The sequence below is a fragment of the Mobula birostris genome, chromosome 11 (assembly GCF_030028105.1).
Source record: "Mobula birostris isolate sMobBir1 chromosome 11, sMobBir1.hap1, whole genome shotgun sequence".
In the NCBI taxonomy this organism is placed as follows: domain Eukaryota; kingdom Metazoa; phylum Chordata; class Chondrichthyes; order Myliobatiformes; family Myliobatidae; genus Mobula; species Mobula birostris.
In genome coordinates, this window is record NC_092380.1 from 79,054,758 (window position 1) to 79,076,681 (window position 21,924).

The 21,924-nt window shown below is 40.5% G+C and overlaps 1 protein-coding gene across 2 annotated transcripts in view; it reads right to left on the reverse strand.

Annotated features, from left to right (window-relative positions):
- Nucleotides 1-21,924, reverse strand: part of lrp5 (low density lipoprotein receptor-related protein 5) — a 221,366-nt gene that overhangs the window by 27,370 nt on the left and 172,072 nt on the right. For both annotated transcript variants that reach the window (XM_072272622.1, XM_072272621.1), the window contains exons 8-10: nucleotides 10,764-10,980; nucleotides 8,639-8,928; nucleotides 7,330-7,556 (exon numbers count right to left, since the gene is read on the reverse strand). In XM_072272622.1, coding sequence (XP_072128723.1) covers nucleotides 7,330-7,556; nucleotides 8,639-8,928; nucleotides 10,764-10,980 — 734 coding nt within the window. The remainder of the gene's footprint in view (nucleotides 1-7,329; nucleotides 7,557-8,638; nucleotides 8,929-10,763; nucleotides 10,981-21,924) is intronic.

The window sequence follows — 21,924 nt, forward strand, 5'->3', positions numbered from 1 at the left end:
ATTGGTTACCCAGCATGAACAGTAAGTTACCAACATGCTTCAAGTTTAGTGTTTGAAGGGCACATCCTGTTGAATCTGTAAGAACTGTTCTGCTTCATTTTACAGTAATTATGGAGGAGTAACCTGGATTAGTATTGCACTTCATACAACCTTAGGCATCCCACCTTATTTCATTGCTGTAATATGGAAAGATTTGCCACTGATGACAACAATGTCCTCAACAACACAGAAATATACTTGATGTGATTATCAATATTCTGTTTGGATAGAGGGATTACATTAACCTTTGAAAACAATCCCACATTTTTTGAAGCAGAAGGCTGAATACATTAACTTCACTTAGAATGGAAATAGTGCCCAAGACATCTGAAAAGTGGCAACATTGCTACTTCTTTTATTGATGTAGTAATCAAAATGATATACACGAATCTCTGAGGAGAAGTTTGCACCTATGATCCAGTTATTGACTTGGCAAATTATACTATTACTGAATTAAAGCTGTCATCTGTAAGCAAGGTAAATTATTGACAGATTGGCAGCAGTTTTATTCATCTTGCATCTATTAAGAGGAAGACTTCCAAACTCATTCTGTAAACAACATTTCAAAACTAGCGATGTTATTAATCACAATTTAAAAACAGCTCAGGCATGTTCATCCACTTCTAAATACTCATTACTCTCGCTGAAAAGACCAGCTTTCTTATTGACCTAATCAAATATTAAAAAGTTTGGAAGAATAATTGACAACACAGGCATCATACATGATGGAGTGCATTGCCTTTTACAGCATGTCAAATCCAAAATCAAGCATCAGGTTCAAGATAATTTCTTGTTCACCAATTTTGCTAATGCTGCTGTAGATAATGATAACTCAAGCTACAGAAAAATAATTTGAGTTTCAAAATCATAATTAAGATGTTGGGTGTTCAGCTAAGGGGCAACAGCTGTCAAGGCTGATTCCTCCAGTGAAAAACCATTGAATTTGATTCCCCACAAAACTTTAGATCAGCTGATCTTTGAAGCCTACTGCAACTGATTATAAACCTGTTCACAGCAAATATTAAACCTATAGTAATCCAGCATCCTCAGGACCTTGGTGGTGCTGGACTGGCAAATTTTCCATATTATTAGATTTACTTCTAGTAATATATTAATACAACTTTGATTTACTTTTTTTTCCAAAGACACAATGGTATAATGGATTGGTCAGTAAACCATATGAGCTTAAAGGGTGCACAGGAACATAGGGTGATGGTGTGTTTAAAAGGAGCACTGTGTTTAAAAGAGGCAGGGAAGTAGGTCACCAGTGAGTTTAAAAGGTGTGGAAATGTGGGTCCTGCTGAGCAAATGTGGGAATGGAGTCCTAGTGAGTACAAAAGAAGCATGGGAATTGGACCTTGCTGAGTTTAAAGGAAATGCAGACAATGGGATGGGTGTTTAAAGGGAAGTGGAACTCTGTTGATTGTAAAGGGAGCACAAGAAATAGGGACCTGTGAGTTTAAAAGCAGCACAGCTAACCAGACAAGAGGAACCAGATACTGACCTATCAAGATATCCAAGAAATTAAATAGTGGATTGTTGTTTTCCTGTATCTCCCATTGTGCTATATTTTATAGAAATGGGTTGGAAATATTTTACAAGTTCACTGTATGATTCGATGTTTCAATCTACATGTGACAGATAAAGCTAATCTTTAGATGGATACAATTGAGGGAGGTGTGTGGTTATGCACTTTGGTAGAAGAATACAGGCATAGACTATTTTCTAAACAGGAAGAGAATTCAGAAATTGGGGGTGCAAAGGAACTCCTAGAGCAGGGTTCCCTAAAGGTTAACTTGCAGGTTGAGGCAGTAGTAAAGGAGGCAAAGGCAATGTTAGCATTAATTACAAGAGGACTAGAATATAACAGCAAGGATGTTGCAATGAGGTTTTTGTAATGTGCGACCACATTTGGAGTATTGTGAGCAGTTTTGGGTCCCAAGTCTAAGAAAAGATATGCTGGCATTGGAAAACGTCCAGAGGAGGCTTATAAGAATAATACTCGGAATGAAAGTATTACTGTATGTGAAACACTTGATGATTCTGGGCCGGTACTTGCGAGTGTTTAGAGGAACGAAGGGGGAATCTCACTGAAACCTACCAAATATTCAAAGGTATCGAGTGGAGGTGGGGAGGATGCTTTCAATAGTGGGAGAGTCTAGGACCAGAGGGCACAACCTCAGAATAGAAGGATGTCCGTTTAAAACAGAAATGAGGAGATATTTCTTGAGCCAGAGGATGGTGAAGTTATTGGGTATATTTCAAGTGCAGGCCTCAAATGTTAGGGGAAGAAGGCAGGACAATGGGGTTTAGAGGGAAAATAAATCAGCTATGATCAAAAGGCAGAGAGGATTCAATAGACTAAATGCCCTAATTATGCTCCAGTGTCTTATGGTCTTAAATGGAGAAAAATGGGACTAACTTGGAATGTTCCGGACTGGTTGAGCCTAAGGGCCTGTTTCCATACTGTAGGACTCTATTGCTGATGTTCTGGATCATTGGGATCCGTCTGGGGAATATCCTTTTAGGCAGATTTGCTGTTGGGTTGGTTTTAAACTAACCTGGCAGGGGAATGGGAACCAGAGTGATAGTGCTGAGGATGGGGCAGTTGGAAGACAAGTTGATGCAGTGTGTAGTGAGATTGTGAGGAAAAATAGGCAAATAATAGGGCAGAATTGCAGTCATTGGGCTGAGTTGAAGTGCAACATGGGGAAAGATTAAAAAGAATGATGAATACACAACTTAAAGTGTTATATTTGAATTCACGCAGTATCGGGAATAATGTCAGAATCAGAATTAGGTTTATTATCACCGGCATGTGTCGTTAAATTTGTTAACTTAGTGGGAGCAGTTCAATGGAATGCACAGTAATACAGAAAGAAAAATAAAAAAAAGATTTAAAATAGTGCAAAAACAGAAATTATATATATAAAAGAAAAGTTAAATAATGTTCATGGGTTCAATGTCCATTTAGGAATCGTATGGCTGTTCCTGAATCACTGAGTGGATGCCTTCAGGATTCTGTACCTCATTCCTGACAGTAACATTCAGAAGAGGACATGTCCTGGTTGGTGGGAATCCGTTAATTACGGACGACGCCTTTCTGAGGCACCACTCCTTGAAGATGTCTTGGATATTATGGAAGCTAATACCCTAGATGGAGATGACTAATTTTACATTCTGTAGCTTCTTTCAGTCCTGTGCAGTAAAACCCCCCCCCCATGCAAGACGGTGATTCAAAACACTCTCCGCAGTACATCTATAGAAGTTTTCAAGGGTTTTAGATGACAAAACAAATCTTTTCAAGCTCCTAATGAAATATAGCCGCTGTCCTGCCTTCTTCATAGTTGCATCGATAGGTTGGGACCAGGTTAGATCTTTGGAGATCTTGACACTCAGAAAATTGGAAGTGTTCACTCTCTCCACTTATGATCCCTCACTTATGATGAGGATAGGCTTGTGTTCCCTCATTTTACCTTTCCTGAAGTCCACAGTCAGTGCTTTCATCTCACTGATAATAGGGTGCAAAGCTGTTGCTACGACACCACTCAAGTAGCTGATAAATCTCACTCCTGTACACCTTCTCATCTCCATCTGAGATTGTACCAACAGTAGTTGCATCAGCAAATTTATAGGTGGCATTTGAGCTATACCTAGCCATACAGTCATGGGTATAGAGAGAGTAGAGCAGTGGGCTAGGCACACACCCCTGAGGTGTACCGGTGTTGATCCTCAGCGAGGAGGCAATATTATCACCAATCCACACAGATTGTGGTTTTCCGGTTAGGAAGTCGTAAATCCAATTGCAGAAGGAGGTACAGAGGCTTGGGTTCTGTAGCTTATCGATCAGGACTGTATGAATGATGGTGTTGAACGCTGAGTTATAGTCAACAAACAGCATCCAGGCATCCAAGCCGTATGAAGAGTCACTGAGATTGCATCTGCCACTGATCTATTGTGGCGATAGAAAAATTGCAGTGGGTCCAGGTCTTTGCTGAGACAGGAGTTCATTCTAGCCATAACCAATCTCCAAAGTATTTCATCACATAGATGTGAATGCTACTGGGCAATACTAGGCAGCTCACACTACTCTTCTTAGACACGGGTATAATTGTTGCCTTTTTGAAGCAGGTGGGAACTTCCAACTGTAGTAGTGAGAGGCTGAAAATGTCCTTGAATATTCCCACCAGTTGGTTGGTACGCTTTCAGAGTCTTACCAGATACTCCGCCTGGGTCTGCCTCCTTGCAAGGGTTCACCCTACTTAAAGACAGCCTGACATCATCCTCTGAGACAGAGATCACAGGGTCACCGGATGCTGCAGGGATCTTCACAGCTGGAGTTATATTCTCCCTTTGAAAGCGGGTATAAAAGGCGCTGCGCTCATCTCCTACAGGAGGAAGAAGATCTTGTGGTGCAGTTAGAGATTGGCAGGTACGACTTTGTGGGTCGTGGCTGAAAGAAAATCATAATTGGGAACTTAACATCCAAAGATACACATTGTATTGAAAGGACAAGCAGGCCAGCTCAGGGAGTGTGGTGGCTCTGTTGGTAAAAAATGAAATCAAATCCTTAAAAAGAGGTGATATAGGATCGGAAGATGTACAATCCTCGTGGGTGGAGTTAAGAAACTGTAAGGGTAAAAAAAAACCTGATAGGAGTTGTATACAGACCTCTAAACAGTAGCCGGGATGTGGGATACAAATGACAATGGAAGGTTAAAAAAGCACGTAAAAAGGGCAATGTTATGATAGTTATGGTAGATTTCAATATGCAGGTAGATGGGAAAATCAGGTTGGTGCTGGATCTCAAGTGAGAAAATTTATAGAATGCCTACAAAACAGCTTTTTGGAGCAGCTTATGGGGAAAGGCAATTCTGGACTGGATGTTGTGTAATGAACCAGATTTGATTAGGGAGCTTAAGGTAAAGGAACCCTTAGGAGTAGTGATCATAATATGACAGAATTCACCCTACAGTTTGAGATAGAGAAGGTAAGTTAGACGTATGAGTATTATAGTGGAGTAAGGGAATTCGAGAGGCATGAGAGGAGCTGGCCAAAGTTGATTGGAAGGGGGTGCTAGCAGTGATGATGGCAGAACAGCAATAACTGAGGTTTCTGGGGGAAATTTGGAAGGCGCAGGACAGATACATTGCAAAGATGAGAAATATTCTAAAGGGAGGATGAGGCAACTGTGGTTGACAAAGGAAGTTAAAGACACCATAAAAGGAAAAGAGGGCATAAAAGACAGCAAAAATGAGTGGAAAGGTGGATGACTGGGAAGCTTTTAAAAACCAACAGAAAGGAGCTAAAAAAAACCACAAGGAGAGAAAAGATGAAATATGATGGAAAGCTAGCCAATAATATCAAGAAGGATACCAAAAGATTTTTCAGACATATAAAGAGTACAAGAGAGGTGAAAGTGGATATTGGACTGCTGAAAAATGACACCTCAGAGGTAGTAATGGGGGGAACAAAGAATTGGTGGACAAAATGAATAAGTACTGTCTGTCAGTCTTCACTGTGGAAGACACTAGCAATATGACAGAAATTCAAGAGTGGCAGGAGCAGAACTGAGTGTAGTTGCTATTACTAAGGAGAAAGTTCTAGAGAAGCTGAAAGGTCTGAAGAAGATATGATACATGGACCGGATGGATCACACCCCAGGGTTCTGAAGAAGGTCGCTGAGGCATTAGTAATGATCTTTCAAGAATCACAAGATTCTGGAATGGTTCTGGAGGATTGGAAAATTGCAAATTATAAGAAGGGAGGTAGAAGAAAAGAAATTATAGGCCAGTTAGCCTGATTTCAGTGGCTGGGAAGATGTTGGAGTCCATTATCAATGATCAGTTTTTGGGGTACTTGGAGGCGCATGATAAAATAATCCAATGTCAGCATGGTTTTCTTTGAGGAAATAACAGACATGACAGACAAAAGAGAGTCAGTGGATGTTGTTGACTTAAATTTTCAGAAGGCCTTTGGCAGGGTGCTGCTGCACATGAAGGTGTTTAGCAAGATAAGAGCTCATGTTTTTTCAGGAAAGATACGAGCATGGTTAGAGATTGGCTGACTGGCAGGTGTCAGACTGGGAATAAAAGGAGCCTTTTCTGATTGGCTGCTGGGGACTAGTGATGTTCCACAGGGGTCTGTGTTGGGTCTGCTTCTTTTCACAGTATACAGTATGTCAGTAACCTGGATGGCAGAATTGATGGCTTTGTGGTCAGGTTTGCAGACGATATGGAGGAGCAGGTACTGTTGAGGAAGCAGGGAGTCTGTCAGAAGGACTTAGACAAATTGGAATAATGGGTAAAAAAGTGGCAGATGGAATATAGTGTAGGATGTGTATGGTCATACTCTTTGCTAGAATGAATAAAGGTGTAGACATTTTTCTACACCAGGAGAAAGTTCTGAAATCAAAAGTGCAAAGGGACTTGGGAGTCCTTGTACAGGAGGTTAACTTGTAGGTTGAGTCAGCGGTAAGGAAGATTAATGCAATTTTCGTATTCATTTCGAGAGGACTAGAATAAAAACAGCAAGGATCTAATGCTGAAGTTAATAAGACATTGGTCAGATCACATTTGGTAGTACTGTATGCAATTTTCAGCCCTATTGCTCAGAAAAGATGTGCTGGCATTGGAGAGGGTTCAGAGAAGGTTCCCAAGAATGATTCCAGGAATGAAAGGAAGAGCATTTGATGACTCTGGGCTTGTCCTCACTGGAGTTTAAAAGAATGAGGTGGGATCTCAATGAAAGCGATTGAATATGGAAGGACCAGATAGAGTGGATATGGTGAGAATGTTTCCTATAATGGGCGAGACTATGACTAGAAGGCACAACCTCAGAACGGAAGGACTTCAATTTAGAACAGAGGTGACCAGGAATTTCGTTAGCCAGAGGTAGTGAATCTGTGGGTTTCATTGCCACGGATGGCTTAGGACCAACACACTCCACCCAGAGGAAACCCATGCGGTCACAAGGTGAATGTATAAAGGCTCTTACAGATAGTGGTGGGAACTGAACCCTGATCACTAATCACTGGAGTTGTAATTGCGTCACGCTAACTGCTATGTTACTGTGCCACCTTGGTAAGATAATATCAGATATCAACTTCAATTACATCAACAGACACTAATATGGAAAGACAATAAATTATAATGAAAGAAATCTGAAATGCTGTAACACATTCAGGCTGATGTCACTTCTGTAAATATGTTTTTATCATCAAGCCTACAATCAAGTTTCTAACAAGACTTTATCAACCTTCAGAACAAGTCATACTTTGTTTCCCCTTACCCTTCAGAAGGATCAAGAGCCAAAGCCCGTGGATTGTCCAACTCCTTCCATACCAAAACCTGTCGATATTGTCCATCTAGACGTGCCACCTCAATCCGATTGGTGCCCGTGTCTGCCCAGTAAAGGTTTTTAGAGAGCCAGTCTACTGCCATTCCCTCTGGGTAATCAAGACCAAACTCAATCACATGCTCAACAGAGCTTCCATTCATGAAAGCACGACTGATGGTCTATTAGTGGAAAAAATAAAATCATGAAATATCTTACACCAATTAAACAATGTTTCATGTCAAGCAGTTGACAAGAAATTAATTATTCAAATGCTTCAGATATTTGCTATTTTCTATAGAAAAAAACAACCTGTTAATTGAACAACACTCAGAAGCTGTTACTTTCTTTCCAAAAATCTGTATTTACAAGTGGAAATATTAACCTCTAAAATTTAATTAATATATATAAATTAAGAATTTGCAAAAAATTAACTATTTAAGTTCATACAATATAAATACAATTGAATCGCCAAAATTTTCAATGCTATAAATCAGAGAAACTTGATTCATTTGTCTCGCTGATTGCACAGGCTGCCTTTAAAGCAATATTTTCATTTATTCATTTCTTTGGTTGTTTGTTTGTTTACTTAGAGATACAGAGTGGAAGAGGCCTTCTGGCCCTGCGAGCCGCACTGCCCGCATCTCACCTGTTTAACATTAGGACAGCTGACAATGACCAATTAACCTACTAACAGGTACATCTTTGGACTGTGGGAGGAAACCGGAGCACCTGGAGGAACCCAGGCGTTTCACGGGGAGAACATACAAACTCCTAGAGATGGTGCCGGAATTGAACTCCAGAGTGGCCCAAGCTGTAAAAGTGTCACGCTAATTGCTATGATACCATGGTGCCCTATCTAATAAAATAACAAAACCTGAACTAAACAAGGTGTTCCTCGGCCAAACTATATCTTCCCAAAGAAATAGCAATTCAGTCCCAAATTCTCCAGAATCAAATTTATTAATTCAATTAATTATTACTGGTAACTGTAACTTGTGTCTATTTTGTTTGCAAGTATATATAATTTACTTAATTAGGAATGATCTTATATGAAAAAGAGTTTTAATGATGACATCTTTAAAAACATAAAACATTGAATATTACAATGAAGAAATAGGCAATCAATCCATAAGGCCTTGGTCACTACAGAAGCCACCTTGTTTAACCTTGTTCTTGGTTTCCACTGACAGATTTCAAAATTAAACCTTTTCCTTCGAATAAAATTCTCATGTATTCTCAGAACAGATGACTAATTTGTTACCTTTAAGCTAATGTCTGTCCAATAAATCCTGTTATCAGAAACATCAAAATCAAGAGCAGATGCTTCCTTCACTCCTGTTAATGGAATTGCCACGTCGTTGTTGTTGGTCTCCAAGGAAATTCTACGGATGTCTGCCCTACTAGAGAACAAGAGGAAGGCTTCGGGTACAATGCAAGTTTTCATGTCCATTATTAACTCCAGGCCCATTGGACAGGCACACCGTGGACCCTGAGGCACGTACAGACATAGGTGGCTGCATCCTCCATTATTCTCTGAACATGGGTTTGTTCCTGTAACAGCATTATACACTAACATTATTAAAAGAATTCACTACAACAAAAAAAATTACTAAGGACATAGACCAAGTTGAGACTTAATTTTGCAGTTCCGCTGCTGTGGAGATGGTGCACACCTGTAAACAGTATTCCCATACTGAAATGAGAAACAGCAAGCCACTCTGCATATATGAAGCACACTCAGTAATAAATATACACTGCAAAATGGACACTGCACAGAGAACACTTTCAGCAGGAACTATTTGCTACTCTTATCTTGAACCTATGAATTGTACTGCAGTGCATTCTGAGGTCAGGGATTTTTAAGTACCTCTCTCAAAAGACTGGGCCAGTTCGTGTGTATGATCAGCTGAGAATTCCACAGAGAAACAGTGGCTAGCTGAAGTGTATGTCAGCACATTTTCGACTTTAGCACCTGCAAACCACGATGCAGTAATACGCAGCAGTAGAGAGCATTCTGACAGGCTGCATCACTGTCTGGTGCAGGGAGGCTACAGCACAGGACCGAAAGAAGCTACAGAAAGTTGTAAAATTAGTCAGCTACATCTTGGGTACTCGCCTCCACAGTACCCAAGACATCTGCAAAGTGCGGTGTCTCAGAAAGGTGACGATCATTATTAAGGACCCACGTCAGCCAGGACATGCCCTCTTCTCACTGTTACCATCAGGTAGGAGGGTACAGAAGCCTGAAAGCACACACTCAGCGATTCAGGAACAGCTCCTACCCCTCTGCCATATGATTCCTAAAACCCGTGAACACTATCTCACTTTTTAAAAAATATATTATTTCTGTTTTTCCACTATTTTTAATCTATTCAATGTACATATACATACTTACTGCAATTTATTTATTAATTTTCTTTCTTTTATTTTGTATTACATTGAACTGCTGTTGCAAAGTTAACAAATTTCATGAAACATGGCAGTTATAATAAACATGATTCTGATTCTAAAAATACTGGAGATTATATGCTTGCCAGTTGACTACCAGCTTCATCTCTGGAGTCAAAGGATAAACTTTTATCTTACTGAGCAGAGGGTACAACTAGATATAATTAGTATCCATTCCTTTGCCTTTACACACGCCATTTTTCACTAATTTAATGCTTTCAATTTCAATTATTGAATGCATCTTAAAATAAATTTCTATTAATTTTTAACATATATTCTGACAAAGGAACTCTCATTGTTTCTAACTGTCTTCTGGGTGAGTGTGCTTGCACTACCTGAGTATACCTCGGACAAACTCACAGTCAACATCGCTTCACAGAACGACAGCACAACGAAGTTGTACACAACACAACAGCAACTTGCCGTAAGGCAGAAAGTTTCATATAGTCATGTGCTTCACAGGAGCACAATCAAATATCCTTTGATTCAGGGACTGGTGTCCATTGAACCAGGTGAGACACAAGAACCTTGAAGAGCAGAGGCAGAGATTTAGGAAGAGGATTCCAGATTCCATTGCAATGGTCGAGCAATGGAAGGTGAAGATTTCAAGTATAACTGAATATGAGGCATATTCTCAACCCCCCGTTCTCTACATGCTGACATAAAAGACTGTATCAGTTCATTAACTCAGAAGCCACAAAAGCTATCTTGTCTTTAAATGTAAAGAATAATCACCCACAAATTACTTGGCACTGGTGGTAATATGTGTCATCAGCACAGCAAGAGGAGAATCAGATCAGTGCGAATTAAACGTGATGCCAGTCTGCAGTGTTTATCCACTGCATTTTGGAAAAGTAGTCAAAATCAAAAATAAAGGAAAGGACCATCAATGATGTTTTCATAAGCCCAAGTAATGCTTATCCATCAAAATAACATACCAAATGCTTTTGTGACTCTTGTTGCCTTCAATCCCATTAGGTCTGGTAGCTGATCGATGATTATCTCCCTCTCTGCATGGTGCTTATGAACACGTTCAATGCTCCGTCGCTGCCAATCAGTCCAGTAGATGTAATCACCCAGTAAAGTGAACCCAAATATGTGAGGAAGCTTATCTTCCACAAGTGTTCTCCGGCCTGTTCCATCTACATTGATTACCTATTGAAAACAGATACAAAAATACCCAGGTCAGAGATGATGACAGGATTGATGTGAAGGACCCAAATGTCAAATATCAAATTATATGCACAATTTAAAATACCTCCAAATATAATTTTTTAACTATTCACTCACAAGGTAAGACCTACTGCTGCCCATACATCATATATGCTTCATATGATTTTGCCTATAGGACTCCAGTCCAATGTCAAGACCAAACTGAGCTGGGGAAATAAATTGACTCAAGCAACACACACAAAAAGCTGGTGGAACGCAGCAGGCCAGGCAGCATCTATAGGAAGAGATACAGTCGATGTTTCACGCCGAGACCCTTTGTCAGGACTAACTGAAAGAAGAGATAGTAAGAGATTTGAAAGTGGGAGGTGGAGGGGGAGATCCGAAATGAGGAGAAGACAGGAGGGGGAGGGATAGAGCTAGGAGCTGGAAAGTTGATTGGCAAAAGGGATACAAGGCTGGAGAAGGGAGAGGCTCATGGGATGGGAGACCTAGGGAGAAAGAAAGGGGGAGGGGAGCACCAGAGGAAGATGGAGAGCAGGCAAGGAGTTATTGTGAGGGACAGAGAGAGAGAAAAAAAAGTGAAAAATAAAGTAATTAATAAATAAATAAATAAATAAATAAGGGATGGGGTGAGAACGGGAGGAGGGGCATTAACGGAAGTCAATGTTCACGCCATTGGTTGGAGGCTACCCAGACGGAATATGAGGTGTTGTTCTTCCAACCTCAGTTTGGCTTCATCTTGATAGTAGAGGAGGCCATGGATTGACATATCAGAATGGGAATGGGACGTGGAATTAAAATGTGTGGGCACTGGGAGATCCAGCTTTCTCTGGCGGACAGAGCGTAGGTGTTCAGCGAAACGGTCTCCCAGCCTGTGTCGGGTCTCACCAATACATAGAAGGCCGCACCAGGAGCACCGGATGCAGTATATCACACCAGCTGACTCACAGGTGAAGTGTCGCCTCACCTGGAAGGACTGTCTGGGGCCCTGAATGGTGGTGAGGGAGGAAATGTAAGGGCAGGTGTAGCACTTGTTCTCCTTACAAGGATAAGTGCCGGGAGGGAGATTGGTGGGAAGGGGTGGGGGGGGCGAATGGACAAGGGAGTCACGTAGGAAGCGATCCCTGCGGAAAGCAGGAAGAGGGGAAGGAAAGGTGCGCTTGGTGATGGGATCCCGTTGGAGGTGGCAGAAGTTACGGAGAATTATATGTTGGACCCGGAGGCTGGTGGGGTGGTAGGTGAGGACCAGGGGAACCCTATCCCTAGTGGGGTGGCGGGAGGATGGGGTAAGAGCAGATGTGCATGAAATGGGAGAGATGCGTTTGAGTGAAGAGTTGATGGTGGAGGAAGGGAAGCCCCTTTCTTTAAAAAAGGAAGACATCTCCTTCATCCTGGAATGAAAAGCCTCATCCTGAGAGCAGATGCGGTGGAGACGGAGGAATTGCGAGAAGGGGATGGCATTTTTGCAGGAGACAGGGTAGGAAGAAGAATAGTCCAGGTAGCTGTGGGAGTCCATAGGCTTATAGTAGACATCAGTAGATAAGCTGTCTCCAGAGACAGAGACAGAAAGATCAAGGAGGGGAGGGAGGTGTCGGAAATGGACCAGGTAAACTTGACGACAGGGTGAAAGCTGGAGGCAAAGTTAATGAAGTCAACGAGCTCAACATGCATGCAGGAAGCAGCGCCAATGCAGTCGTCGATGTAGCGAAGGAAAAGTGGGGAACGGATACCAGTATAGGCTTGGAACATGGATTGTTCCACAAAGCCAACAAAAAGACATAGGACCCATACGGGTGCCCATGGCTACACCTTTAGTTTGGAGGAAATGGGAGGAGCCAAAGGAGAAATCAGTGAGAGTAAGGACTAATTCTGCTAGACGGTGGAGAGTGGTGGTAGAGGGTTAGGAAATGCTTGTAGAAGAGTAGATGAAAATTTAATTTCCACTGTTAAACCACAAATACTCAAAGGATTAAATATGCTTAATTAATAATTAAATTATGTCACATGTTGTTCATATTCTTCTCTGTTGAGACCATCTGAACCTAGTTCATTTGAAGCAAAATTCGATATTTTTAATGTTGTTGTGAATATCTATCGAAACAGTATTTAAACAAAATAAAAAGCAATTGAAATGGAAAAAAGAAAGGTTAAACACAGAATATCTCAACTACAGATCTGTATGACCAACTCAGAAGCTAAAGCATGCTGCAAGAGCCAGTTTAATTTAATTAACAAACGCTTGTCTAGCAATGGTAAGGGTAGACTCCCAATAGTAAATTGCTGCTTGATGGTCATACCCTCAGGATGTAACAAGTTACTCAGGATCTTTTCTGCTGACTTCAGCAAATACATTATTTCATCAAATACAGAGTATGCACGAATTAAGACCAGCATTAAACTCTAATTGAAACATTAGTCGCAGCTCTGCAGGTAGACCAACTTCAATATGATGCTATGTTCCTGTGATGCTGCTGCAAGTTTTTCATCGTACCTTGTCATACATGCACTTGATCAAAGCTCCACTTGAAACACTGAAGCAAATAACCCCAAGACTAGCTAAAAAGCAAAAAGAGCTTGGGATGGATAGACTTTGGCAATCTCATAATCAAGAACTCAGATGAAACTATGCAGTTTTGTCATATCTAGTCATAAATGATGGGGACAATAGAACAACTATTGGGAGGAGGTGGTTCGGAGAAAATTCCACTTCTCAATGTTCTGAGCAGTAAAGGTAAAGCTAAAACAACTTGAATCATGTTTGGACAGAAGTGATTTTACCCAGCTTCGAGTTCCCTACTGTCACAGAAGACAGTCATTAGCCAATTCCAATCACTTCACATGAAGGTCAAGAAATGACTGGCAGCACCAGACAGCAAAATCTGCGGAACCAGACAACATTCATATTACAGTATAGTATTAAGGAGTTAAACTCCAAAATTAGTTGTGCCTTGAACCAAGCTGCTCCAGCAAATTTATGATACTGGCAATGTGGAAAATTTCCTAGGTCTATCTTGTTCACATAGAATAGATAATTGCAATCCAGTTAATTATCATTCAGTTATCAGTTATCAGCAGAAGTTAGAAAAATGCTATCAAGTAGCAGTTAATCACCAATAACCTGTTCATTAATGTCCTACAGATTTTTACCAGGACCACCTGATTCCAGATCTCTGACTTGTCTGAACATGGATTAAAGAGATGAACAATAGAGTTAATGTGAGAGTGACTGTATTTGACTTCAAGACAATATATGATTGAGTGGGGTGTAGCATCAAACAGCACCAGTAAAATTAAAGTCAGTGGGTATAAAAGCATGTAGATGGAGTTATATGTCAAACAAAGGAAGATGGTTACGGTTGCTGGAGGTCAATGTTGCAAATCCAGGACATTGCCACAGGTGTTTCCTAGGCACAACCATCTTCAGCTGCTTCATTGCCAACCTTCCTCCCATCACAGGGTAAGATAGAGAGATATTTGCTCACTATTTCACTATGTTCAATTCTTTAGAAAATGAAGCAGTCCGTGTCTACATTTAAGAGCTGAGAGATGTCAACTAACATCGGCCATCTGAACAAACGAGAACTCAGTCATCTATCCCTAATGTTCGGTAGTACTAGCATCACTGAGTCACCAAACATCTGCATCCTGGGAGTCATCATTGACCAGAAACTTAACCGAACGAATGGCATAAATATTAGTCCTATAGCAGCAATTCAGAGTCTGGGTATCCAGTGCTGGTGGCTCAGTTCCTGACATCCCACGGTCTTTCAATTGTCTGCATGGCACAAGTCATGATGGAATACTCTCTACTTGCATCCATAGTATTCAAAGCTTGATCCTGATGCAGAAATATATTACCATTTAGTCAACTTTGCTGGGTCTACAACCTGAAACTTCCTTGTTAAAAGTGTTATGGGAGTAAAAATTAAAACAAGTGTAAATTAAGTGCAGATTCTAGAGACCTGAAAATAAAAAAAAGAGAATGCTGTGAACATGCAGTTTATTTAGTTTGCACAATCTTGATGTTTTTGTAGGTTTTCTTATCGCAGATGATATTGTTAAAAAGAACCTTCAATGCTGTAAAAAAAATTAGAACCATTTCAAAGTAGCGGGCGGCAGAGTTTACATGCAAACCATTCCTTTTTCTGTAATAATCAAAATTGAATCCAGAGAGCAACAGATTTTCCTAACATTTTTGTTGACAAAATCATATAGTTGTAAATCTGGAGGAGCCTTGTCAGTACACTCTGCTTACAGTAAGAGTGGGCTGACAAGTTCAGAAAGAGTTGTGTTGTAGGTAGGCTGTTTCCCCTGGCTTCATCTTCTAAGACTAAGGACTTAACGGTCTCAAGATCAATCATTTGGGATTAAGATGAAGAGGATTTGTTTATTAATTCAAAAGGGCTGTGAGTGTCTAAAATCCTCTATTCCCAAACAGCTGAGGATGCTCAGCTTTTCAAATAGATTCGGGTTTGAACAATAAGGAAATCAAGGTGGGAAAACTTGAGCTCATGCAAAAGATCTTTGATCTTGCTCAAGAACGAAGATGTTCATGCTTCAGGGCCTAACCCTGTTTCAATTTGTTGTACTTTCAATTTGACCTAATATCTGTGGTATTCTTTTACATTTTTTCCAAATACTTTTCCAATTAAAATTCAAAGCCTCTGACTTTATGAGGTATGAATGAAGCAACAGTTTGGGTTGGAGTAGGAGTGTGTTAAGTGGCAAAATGAAACAACAGTAGTTTTGCCTGTATAGAACTCATTTTGACAATATTCTCTCTCTGTCTCAAAAATACACACACACACACGCACACACACACACACACACGTACACACTTTGCTGCCACAGGGAATGTGCCTTTAAGAGCTGACACTCCTGCACGATTGCTACAGAGTGCTGTCAAATGAGCTAAACTTGGTGAGGTCCCATCTGGAACCACACATGTCCCATTTTAGAACATGATTCTGGCTACAAATCACCACAGTTTTGACAATATTTTTGGATAATTACAGGATTTTTTTTAGGACATCCAAATGGATGTTACTATTAATTATTTCCAAGTTCAACTATGTAGTATGTTATGATTTTTCTTCAACATCCCTTTGAACATGACTTCCAGTCTGTATTTCTTAATGATTTCACAACTAACAAATAAAATCACAATTCCTTTTCTTTTCAAAATCTGTATGAATTTTGAAAATTTCAGCTTGATCTTCTCAAACTTTCACATGCCACTTAAAATAATTCAGGGTTCCAATTCTCCAACTTTTTTTCTCTTTTCTGTTAGCATTCTAGTGAACTTTCACTTCATCCTTCCACTACTTTCCATCTATTTCACATAACAAGGAAACCAGAAGGTGTTTCCTATATATACTGTATGTTGTAAGTATGGTCAAAATCTCAAAGGTTTAGCAATAATGATTGTTCTATGCTTCATAAATTGCATTTATTTTTTGGCAGCAAATCATTGCCCCTTGTCATTTTATGGTCATCTCTATTTGCATTCCTAACAATCAAAGTAAATGTAGACTCACATTGATTTGTTCAATCCAGTTATGGATTGGACAGGTTACTTATTTTGTCACAGCATTCTTTTTGCAAATGTGAACCACTTCACACTTTTTGTCAATGATTGCATCTCCCTTCATTCAATCTTCATCAATTTTGTTTTCTCCTGTCTTCTCTCTTAAAATCTGTGGTTCATTACTCTGCTATCACTAGTAATTTTCCACTTAACTCTCTTGAACCATGTCCAGATCTCAAGTTTGACAAAAAGGCTTCCAGGATATTCACCTACACCCAGATCTCCACACAAAAATAAAAGCTCCACTTGCTACTTTTTTGTGTTTTTCCTCAGGCAACACGAACCAATTCAAAAGTTAAATACTGTGAGAATAGAAATAAAACAAACAAGTTTAGCACTACTCCAGGTCAGACAGCATCTGCAGAGACAATTGTCAAGTGAAGAACTATTGATCTGAAATGTCAATTCCTTTGCTCTCTCCATTGATACCGCTTCATCTGCTACATTCTGATTTATTTTATTAATTCATTTTAATGCTGCAGATAAAAAATTATAACTAGCCCTTATGAGGCATGTTAAAAAATTCCATCTGAAAATTCAAACATTTATAATGAATAGCAACATCTTGTCTATTCCTTTTGTGGTCTAGCATCATTTTCTTCTTTAAAATTCATATGAATCTCTGATTATTGTTAGGCTCAGAAAGATCTCAATATTTCACCCCATACAACAAGTTCTGTAATCACAACCACCACTTGGCTGGTTGATCCATATTTTCCTCTTTTGAACTTTTTTTGAAGTTTCATTCACAAGGGTGCGAAAATGCCACAGGATGGTAGAATCGGGATAAATCTGGGAAAAAGCATCAGAATCTTACTTAAGGGCAGTGAAATACAGACTTGGAGCTGTTAAGACCTGGCAAGGAAATTATATGTACAACCAAGCACAGAGAAAGTAAACATTTACCTTACATTAAGTTAATGAATTTTCAATCTAAATTAAAATAAAACATCTAATTATATTAAATACTTGATTAACAAAAGCATTTTATGAACTTTTAATACTAAATGTTGAAGTTATTTTGTCTGCAGATAAATAACATCTACATCACTTCCAGTTGGAAAATTGCCCAGTCTGCCTGGCCCCTACCTCTCTTCCAGTGCAGCTAGTTTATAGAATTGATGGTGTTGTTCTATTAGTTAGCTGCATATGAGCCTAACGCAGCTGATGCAACACCGGACAACTGGTTCTATAACACGTAGTCTAAACAGGACAGCAAAGCTTCCTGGATTCGTTGCTGCACGCTGCCAGCTTACAGTGATTTGGCTGGTGGGGCCAACAATGCAACACAAAAGCAGTTATTCAGTATTTTCCCAAAAATTACACTCTTTTCCACACCCAGCTCCAAATCACCTCCCTTGACCCTCCAACTATCCCAATTTGTCCGCTTGCTTGTTAACATCTGAACTTGCTTGATACTTGGCTCAATAAAATATTGGAAAGGCCCAAACTATTTATCCCACCCTTTCTCCCTTTCTCCCTGTCCTTTCCCTTTCTCACATGCATACTTGGCCCTACACAATCGTCTGAAACTGAAATAGTCTTTTTAAAACTATGGTGCTATATCTGTTCTATCTATAATTTCTTCCGAGTATGACTGTTACATGAACAGTTTTTGCACCTGCCTTAGCACACCTGCTGCAACAACACTCAGGTATGCCTTTGTTATCTTCAGTCTTTGAAAACCCAAACTGTGCTTGGCTTTGTTTTAGCTCATCCAAAACAGTGCTGCCAACAATTTGCACTGAGGCCTGTTCACCCAAAACCTTATGCTGTTGACCTACTTTGTTGCCTCAGTAAGCAAAGCTTCGGTTTTAAAGCCATCATTCTGGATTTCAAGCCCTACCAGATCTTCACCCCTTCCCTACCTGATGTAGTTCTTCAACTAGACACTGAGTATAAGAGTTGGGATGCTATGTTATGATTGTACAAAGTGCAGGAAGGATATGGTTAAGCTAGAAATGGTACAGGAAGGATTCACAGGAAGGTTGCCTGGACTGGTGGGCTTGACTTATAACGAAAGATTGGATAGGCCTGGATTGCTTTCCTTGGAGTGCAGGAAACTGAGGAGTGACTTTATAGAAAAGTATAAAGTTAAGAGAGGCATACGATAGGATAGATAGTCACAATCTTCTCCCCCTGTATTTGGGAGCCTAAAAGGAGATGGTGAAAGGGCAAAAATTAAAGGGGATATGAGCGTCAAATTTTCACAGAGAGGGTGGTGGATTTATGGAATATCCTGTTTGTGGAAGTGACATCAGTCACTTCAGTAGGCATAAAGGATTAGTGTGGACAGACATGTTGATCACCATGGCCAAGATGGTCAAAGGACTAGTTTTCATGATATTTAGCTCTCTGAATCTGAGAAGCAGTATTGTGCCCTACCATTCTCATGTCTGGCCACCACTGACCAGTGGTGTGGTCAACTTGCCCATCCTTGCTGTGAGTTCTACTCTTATCCACACAGGCTGCATGAACTTTGCACTTGTTTGTAAAGTTCAGCAGTTGAGGCTCCTCAAATATCAATTTCTGGATCCCTACAAGTGCCTGCGTCATAGTTACATCCTCATAACCCTCTTGACTGACAGGTTTTGTAATTCTTAAACTAAGTAGCAAAACTACTATTGGAACAAAGTATCCTGGTAACTTTCCCTCTCCCTACTGAGCACCTCCACTCCACCAGCCAAAAGTGGAATTTCCCGGAGTCCAACCACTTTAATTCCTATCTCCGTTCCCGTTCTGACATGCCAGTCCATGGCTTCCTCTTCTTCCACGATGAGGGCACTCTCAGGATGGAGGAGCAACACTGCGTATTCTGTCTATGTAGCCTCCAACCTGATGACATGAACATCAATTTCTCCTTCTAGTAATTTGGTAATTGTTTTCCTTTTTTCTTTTCCCCTCCCCACCCTCCGGTGCCCCTCATTCTTCCCTTTCTCCCACAGTACATGCTCCTCTCCTATCAGATTCCTTCCTCTCCAGCCCTTTACCTTTCCATCTGGCTTCACTATCACCTTCTAGCTATCCTTCTTCCCCTCACCCCACCTTCTCATTCTGGAGTCTTCCCCTTTCCTTTCCAGCCCTGATTAAGGATCTCATCCCAAAATATCGACTGTGTATTCATTTCCAAATATGCTGCCTGACCTGCCGAGTTTTTCCAGCACTTTGTGTGCGTTGCTCTTGATCTCTTGTGGCTGTGCTAACATTGTTGCCAGCTGCTGCGCTCCTTTTAACTAGGTTTTGGCCAAATGAGAGCAGAAGTATAATTCTGTTTAACTTCGAGCAACCACAAAAGTTAGCCCGCCACACTAACATGCCGTGTTGTGACAGCAGTATGAGGAGAAAAGATGCGGTAACTTACGCAGTAAAAAAAAATCTACCTATATTGTGTTATTCTCAACATTTGACTCTCTTTTCCTGTGGCTTTACTTTTAGCCAGGCATACCAGCTGCTTCCTCTAAAAGAATCCTCCCAGCATGTTTTTGCAACCACATCCATTGAGGTTCAAAACACACATCAAGGAAATTCAGCTGCAGCCAACGTGTCCAACTAAAACTCATCAGATTACTAACATGATAATTTGTATTTGTACAGTGCTTTCAATGCAGTGGCACTTAACAGTAGCGCTTTGAATTACCTAAAGCATGGACCTTCTTCAGAAGGGTTGTGAGCATCCTCACTTACTCCACACTTCAGGCATCACAGTTAACTTGCAACAGTTGATACTTTTGAAGTGACTGCCTCAAATGATATGGGAATCAGGTTTATTATCACCAGCCTGTGCTGTGGAAATTTTTTTTAACTTAGCAGCAGCGGTACAATGAAATTCATGATAAAATAGAAATTAAAAAAATAAGTAGGCCAATTATAGTAAGCATATATAAAATAATTAGATTAAAGATTGTGTAAAACAGGAAAAGTATATATTAAAAAAGTGAGGTAGTGTTCATGGGTTCAATGTCTATTTAGAAACTAGATGGCAGAGGGGAAGAAGCTGTTCCTGAATCACTGAGTGTGTGTCTTTGGGCTTCTACATGTCCTTCCTGATGGTAACAATCAGAAGAGAGCATGTCCTGGGTGAGGGGGTCCTTAATAATGGATGCCGCCTTTCTGAGGCACTGCTCCTTGAAGATGTCTTGGATACTACGGAGGCTAGTACCAGAGATGGAGCTGACTAGTTTTACCACATTCTGTAGTTTCTTTCAGCCCTGTGCAGTAGCCTCACATACTAGACAGTGATGAAGCTTGTCAGAATGCTCTCCAAGGTCCATTTGTAGAAGCTTTTGAGTGTTTTAGGTGACAAACCAAATCTCTTCAAACTCCTAATGAAATATAGCCACTATCTTGCCCTCTCTATGGCTGCATCGATATGTTGGGACCAGGTTAGTTCCTTAGAGATGTTGACATTCAGGAACTTGAAATTGCTCGCTCTCTCCACTTCTGATCCCTCTGTGAGGATTGGTTCGTGTTCCCTTGGCTTATCCTTCCTGAAGCCCACAATCAATTCTTTCGTTTTACTGACATTGAGTGCAAGATTGTTGCCGCGACACCACTCAACTAGCTGGGATATCTTACTCCTGTATGCCCTCTCATCTCATTCTACCAACAAATCTTGTATTAACAGCAAATTTATAGATGATATTTGAGCTATATCTAGCCACACAATCATGGGTATAGAGGGAGTAGAGCAGTAGGCTAAGCACACACCCCTGAGGTGCACCAGTGTTGATCGTCAGTGAAGAGATATCATCACCAATCTGCACATCTTTGGAGAAATGTCCTCTGGTCTGATGAAACAAAAAATGAACTGTTTGGCCATAATGACCATCGTTATGTTTGGAGGAAAAAGGGTGAGATTTGCAAGCCAAAGAACACCATCCCAACTGTGAAGCATGGGGGTGGAAGCATCATGTTATGGGGGTGCTTTGCTGCAGGAGGGACTGGTGCACTTCACAAAATAGATGGCATCATGAGGAAGAAAAATTATGTGGATATATTGAAGCAACATCTCAAGACATCAGCCAGGAAGTTAAAGCTCGGTTGCAAATGGGTCTTCCAAATGGACAATGACCCCAAGCATACCTCCAAATTTGTGGCAAAATTGCTTAAGGACAACAAAGTCAAGGTTTTGGAGTGGCCATCACAAAGTCCTGACCTCAGTCCGATAGAAAATTTGTGGGCAGAAGTGAAAAGGCGTGTGCGAGCAAGGAGGCCTACAAACCTGACTCAGTTATACCAGTTCTGTCTGGAGGAATGGAACAAAATTTCAGCAACTTACTGTGAGAAGCTTGTGGAAGGCTACTCAAAACGTTTGACCCAAGTTAAACAATTTAAGGCAA